This window comes from Oncorhynchus gorbuscha, linkage group LG02, assembly GCF_021184085.1.
Source record: "Oncorhynchus gorbuscha isolate QuinsamMale2020 ecotype Even-year linkage group LG02, OgorEven_v1.0, whole genome shotgun sequence".
NCBI lineage: Eukaryota > Metazoa > Chordata > Actinopteri > Salmoniformes > Salmonidae > Oncorhynchus > Oncorhynchus gorbuscha.
Window position 1 is genome coordinate 9,375,574 of NC_060174.1, and position 6,436 is coordinate 9,382,009.

The following is a 6,436-nucleotide window of genomic DNA, read 5'->3' on the forward strand; positions in this document are numbered from 1 at the left end:
GATTTGATTGGTAATGCTGGAGCGGAAAGGTATTTGTGGAAAGGTATCAACAACATCAAACACATGGTTTCCATGTGTTGGACGCCATTCCATTTACTTATGTTCCAGACATTATTATGAGGAGTCCTCCCCTCAGCAGCCTCCACTGATACCATAGAATCTCTTGTAGTTGTAATTCTTTGCAATCCAGTTAGATTAAGGCCTTGGTCCATCGACTTCTTTCTTTCTGCCCTTAATGTCGACACCTGGACCAAAGATACTGTATGTCTTTATTATCATCTGAAACATAGCTTTTACAATCTTAAATCAGTCAAATCATTTTGCTTGTGTAACAGTATAGCTTCTGTCCCTCTCCTCGCACCAATCTGGGCTTGAACCAGGGACCCTCTGCACACATCAACCACAGTCACTCACGAAGCATCGTTACCCATCGCGCCACAAAAGCCGCTGCCCTTGGGGAACAAGCAAGGGGAACAACTACTTCTAGGTCTCAGAGTGAGTTACGTCACCGACTGAAACGCTATTAGCGCACCACCGCTAACTAGCTAGCCATTTCACCTCGGCCACACTTGATCAAACTGACAAATGGAGTAATTTTTAAGGGAGCTGAAATCAATAGCGTTTTTTGGGGGGGGGGGGGGTTGAGCATCAGTAATTCGGTTTCCATCCAATTGGTGATAGATTTGAAATTCAAATATTCTAAAATCCGCAATAAAAAACTACGTGCATTTTCCCATCAGAGATGTGTTTCCATCCAATTGACTTTTTGTAGATAAAACACTGTGCATAATCAGTTTAACCAAAAATAAAATTATCTTGCAGAAGTTTGTAATTTCCTGTTTTACTTCTGGGGGAAATGCTGTTAATAATTGTGATTACCTTTGTGCTAAGGAAGAAAGTGAAGACTCCTCCCTCGCAAATGGAAACTCTCTGCAAAACCTATCCCTTCCGCTAATTTCACCACTTTTTATCATGGCCAAAAAGGACATTTTTGTTTTCAGGAATCTTTACGATATAGACAATTTGACTTTGTGGCTGTGAAATCTAGTGAAAACCGTTTATCATCTGCACACAGGCTTGAAAATCACCACACAAGTTTAAGAACTGCCTTCGCCCAATCCTGATTCGTCCAAATAATCAGTGTAGTCAAAACCAGGAACTATTGCTGCTTGTAATCACATAATTCTACTTGTGCCTTGTCAGATTCTCACTGTTTCATCTTTCCATGAGAATCTGTCCACGAGTGATTAGGCTGTGCATGATGATGTAGTGCACATAAAAATAACTTAAATTCCCATGTATCAAATTAAAAATACAACTCTACTGATGCTTTTGTAAAAACAAATGCCTCATTATAAATATCGATTATTGTGGACCAACGAGCAAGATTATTTTTATTTGTCAAACGGAAGCCAAGTATCGATCCTCATGTCACCAGAATAACAATTGAAGACCCTTAATATTTAGTTGAAAGGAGCATCAACCTCACCATTGTGCACTTTCACCACCCTGTGAAGTTCATGATAATTTATTTCATCTGTAGCAAGTCTTTTACTGCACCCGTGCTTCAATCTATGTAACATAATTAAAGAAAATCCCCGTAGGGCTTCCCCAGGGCGCAGCGGTCTAAGGCAATGCATCTCAGTGCTAGAGGTGTCACTACAGACCCGGGTTCGATCCCGGGCTGTATCACAACTGGCTGTGATCGGGAATCCCATAGGGCAGCGCACAATTGGCCCAGCATCATCCGGGTTAGGGGAGGGCTCATCGCGCTCTAGTGACTCCTTGTGGCGGGCTGGGTACCTGCAGGCTGACCCCAGTCATCAGTTGAATAATGTTTCCTGCGGTGGGTGTTAAGGAGCGTGGTTTGGCGGGGTCATGTTTCGGAAGACTCGTGACTCCACCCCTGCCTCCCGAGCCCATTGGGACATTGCAGCGATGAGACAAGATCAAAATTGGGAAGATTATAATAATGAAACAAAAAATTCCCATCAAAATCCATCAGTACTAGAGATACATTTTTTTGTATGGGGCTGCATCTCCACATCTGCAGTGGAAGGTGACCGAGCTACAGTGGTGTTTGTCAGACCACATCCTAAGAAATCTGTCTTCTCACAAAAACATCTGTAGCGTCTGAGCTAAAACTAATATGACCACACTGCGGAAAGGGAAGACTCTCACAAAAATGATGGTGTTTTTTCTCGACGACCCCCATAAGTTTAATGGGAATCGTCTGAAGGTAACCCATCCAAATGAATGGAAGTAGTGTATGGAGATCGTTTTGTATAGTAGTAATGGCAAAATGCCATAGATTTGGTTATATCTAATGGAGTACTACATTTCAAAATGTAATAGCTAAATGATCCCACTGGTAGTGGGAGGACCACACAACATATCATTGTGTGACTCCAAGTTTACTTCAATATAATGCTTATTATATCAACATTTGTGCATAATGGCGTTTCTACTGCCATTTTTTGCATAATTAAATTTACAGACACAAAAAGATCCCATCATCCCATTTTGTATCGTCGACATTTGCAAAACTGACAAATTTGCTCTTTCCATCAGGCCTGTCGTGACATTATTTATCAGACATGTACTTTTACTTGCATGAAAATGCTGGATGGAAACCTTGTTAGTGAGATGAAATACATCCCTTCGTATGAGCCACTGTTGCAGTTTCACATGCATGACTCACGCACTTTGATACGAGCCTCCTTTAACCAGAGGAAATAACCACCTACACAGAGAATTCAAATTAGCACAGAGACAGGGAGAAAAATTGCAAACTGTTTGTTTTCACAAATGCTGTCTCAAACTCTCGTTTGCTTTTCTCCTGACCCACTTCAAAACAGAGCATCATGTTTCTTTGATGTGTTTTTTTGGTATCCCCCACATGTCATGTTTTGTACCTCCTTGAACAAATGCCTTCTCAAGCAATTCTATGTACCAGTAGAAAAGTTTCTTTCCATCCAGCGACTTCATCTGACTTTGAGGAAAGTTTCACTGACTCAGGTTGTATGCAGATACAAGCAGCACAACACTGGTCAACTAGAGTCCTTGGATATGAATAGAATAACTGTTCCCATCTTCAACCCCTAATACTATATATAGGCCATGATCTTATATCATCTTGTATCAGTGGTGGTAGGTGCCGTTTAAGATGAGGAAGGATGTTGTTGTTTTTCTTCTTGAACATTTCTATTTCAGCATATCAGATGACTCTCATTCAAATTCCATTCACCCAGTTCTAATTTTTTAATTATTTTTTTACCTTTATTTAACTAGGCAAGTCAGTTAAGAACAAATTCTTATTTTCAATGACGGCCTAGGAACAGTGGGTTAACGGCCTGGGGCAGAACGACAGATTTGTACCTTGTCAGCTCGGGGTTTGAACTTGCAACCTTCCGGTTACTAGTCCAACGCTCTAACCACTAGGCTACTCTGCCGCCCCAGGGTATACTCTAATTTTCCCAATGCCCCATCATGAGGTTGCTACAACCTAGGCTATAAATGAAAGTTTACAACGTATGTGCACACAGGTCGAGAGACAAATTTGATGTGACAGACAGTGACAGACTTTCCTGCATGTAGCTGATATAGGGTGTAATCATTAGTCCAACAGTTGCAAACAAGAGTTTCTATTGGATAAATTCAGGTATGTTTAAGAAACGTTTTTCAACAGAATCTGATGAACGCGTAAACAGAGTTCACTTTCATGGAAGACACGTCCTATGCGCTCTCCTTCTCTCACCTCTTCCCTTTGCTTGTGGACTTCAATGCACAACACATCAGCTGTATGTGACCAGGCGAAAAAAACTTTCCAAGTCAAACCGCTACACACAGCCTACATTGTCACCATATTAGCTAAAGTAATGTCATAGTCAGCATAGCTAATAGAACTAACTTGTTAGTAAACCCACTACAATCATGCAGTAATGTACAGTCAGTAAGCAGTTACACCAGATGGAATAAATGAGTTATACCAAAAGCTTAACTTGACTTCCAGTGTTGTGTAGCCAGCTAGCTAACATAGCATACCACTGTTTTTGCAGGTGTAACAGTATAACTTTAAACCGTCCCCTCGCCGGGCACTTCTGCACACAACGACAACATTCACCCTCGAAGCATCGTTACCCATCGCTCCACAAGAGCCGCGGCCCTTGCAGAGCAAGGGGAACTAGCACTTCAAGGTCTCAGAGCAAGTGACGTAACAGATTGAAACGCTATTTAGCGCACACCGCTAACTAAGCTAGCCGTTTCACATCCGTTACACTCACCCCCCTTTTGACATTCCTCCCTTTTCCGCAGCAACCAGTAATCCGGGTCACGGCACCAATGTAACGGTATAACTTTAAACCGTCCCCTCGCCCATACCCGGGCGCGAACCAGGGACCTTCTGCACACAACGACAACATTCATCCTCGAAGCATCGTTACCCGAGCCGCGGCCCTTGCAGAGCAAGGGGAACTAGTTCTTCAAGGTCTCAGAGCAAGTGACGTAACCGATTGAAACGCTATTTAGTGCACACCGCTAACTAAGCTAGCCGTTTCACATCCGTTACACAGGGTGTTTTAGTAGGCCGAAAGTGGGAAAAAATGACACTCTCTCCCTCCATTTCTCTCTTTCAACTTCTTCATTTGGAAATGTATTTGTTCAAAACTCTTAAACTATTGGCTTTCTTTATGTTTGAGTCAACTACTCACCACATTTTATACACTGCAGTGCTAGCTAGCTGTAGCTTATGCTTTCAGTACTAGATTCATTATCTGATCCTTTGATTTGGTGGACAACACTTCAGTTCATACTGCAAGAGCTCTGATAGGCTGGAGGATGTCCTCTGGAAGTTGTCATAATTACTTTGTAAGTCTATGGAAGGTGCTGAGAACCAGGAGCCTCCTAGGTTTTGTATTGTGAAGTTAATGTGCCCAGAGGAGTTTGTGAAAAAATGCAGGATCATTTGTCTATGATTAACACATAGTAAAATCTGTATCTTGTGTCCAGAATGGGACCAGCAAGAGAACCTCAAAGCCAAGCAACAGGTAAGATCACACTCTATTGGTGTCTCTCAGAGTCCTGGTCATTCTTTGGTTTGTTACAATTTTGACACATTTGCTTAGCAACAACCATAAGCCAAATTCCTAATACAAAGTTTAAAAAAATAATGCTTCAATGTTTGTATTTTGACAGATTCATTAGATCAAATCCAATAAATAGCAAAAGGTTCTGTTTTATAAAATGCACACTGTATACATTTTCAGGGGTCAGGAGAGGCGTCCACCTCCATGTCTGTGTATTCTGTAGAATACGGTGTGCTGGACTTCAACAGTAGACCCAATGGAGAAGAGGCGAACAGGCATGGGAGGGAGAGGGAGGGAGGAGTGGTAAGGTCTGCAGAGACAGTGGAATATGCTGCAATCACCTTTCCCCCACAACAAAGGGAGTCATACGGGAGATAGTGAGTCATCTGAAACTCTATTAAATACAAAACAGCGCTGCCTGATTTGAACTGAATGCCATCAACACACGGAACAGGTGCTGAGAGAATGATGCTGCGGTTGATGTGTCACTCTGAGGTGATAGATACCGTAAGAATGGAAATACTTAGTCCCTTAATAAAAACACCCTCCCTGTGGCTATGCGTGACTGTACCCTACTGGAAATACAAACAAAAAAAGTTGTAGATACAATAACCCACTTGACTGTAACACAAATGTAATTTTAACATGTATTTATTATTTATTTTTTTATAAAGTCATGGAACATTAATTGTGTGTAAAAATTTCCGGTAGGGTTTGCACAGATAAATACACCTTTTAATAGTTTTTTTTTTCTTCACAGAGTGTCATGTTGTTTGTTTACTCTGACACTATTTGGATTACCAGAAGTATCTGGGGGATTTTACAAAAGAATTAGCATGGTCCTCTGCAATCCAACTAAGTTCTCATTAAATGGAGTTTTACTTGACAGATGTTTTTTTTTTCCATCCCTCAATGGTTTGAAATTCACAATGATTGACATACATGTATACTGGGAAAATCAAGTTTCAAATCAATTATTTTGTATAATAGGTGATCATATCACACGGATTACATTCTGATCTAATCGAGCTCTTACACAGATGTTGTTTTTAGACTTTCAATGGCTCTCATGTAACAGTTTCTAATGTTTCCGGACAAATGCAGTGCATCAAGTGCTGTAATCTTGACACGATCGGTCTAGCGGAAGCCTCGAAGCATGGAGGATTTGGAGGTTTTCATTTGAATGTATCACTGGCAATTGCTATTAGGCAATGTTTGTGCAGTGTTACTCTGTCCAGTGTCTGTGTTCTTTTGCCCGTCTTAATCTTTTCTTTTTATTGGCCAGTCTGAAATATGGCTTTTTCTTTGCAACTCTGCCTTGAAGTTCATCATCCCGTAGATGCCTCCTCACT

At 41.3% G+C, this 6,436-nt stretch overlaps 1 protein-coding gene across 1 annotated transcript in view; it reads left to right on the forward strand.

Annotated features, from left to right (window-relative positions):
- The window catches only part of LOC123996795, an 11,385-nt gene extending 5,520 nt beyond the window's left edge, over nt 1–5,865 (forward strand). The window contains exons 4-5 of the mRNA XM_046300501.1: nt 5,008–5,045; nt 5,265–5,865. Coding sequence (XP_046156457.1) covers nt 5,008–5,045; nt 5,265–5,462 — 236 coding nt within the window. The 3' untranslated portion in view covers nt 5,463–5,865. The remainder of the gene's footprint in view (nt 1–5,007; nt 5,046–5,264) is intronic.
- Nucleotides 5,866–6,436: the final 571 nt, after the last annotated feature.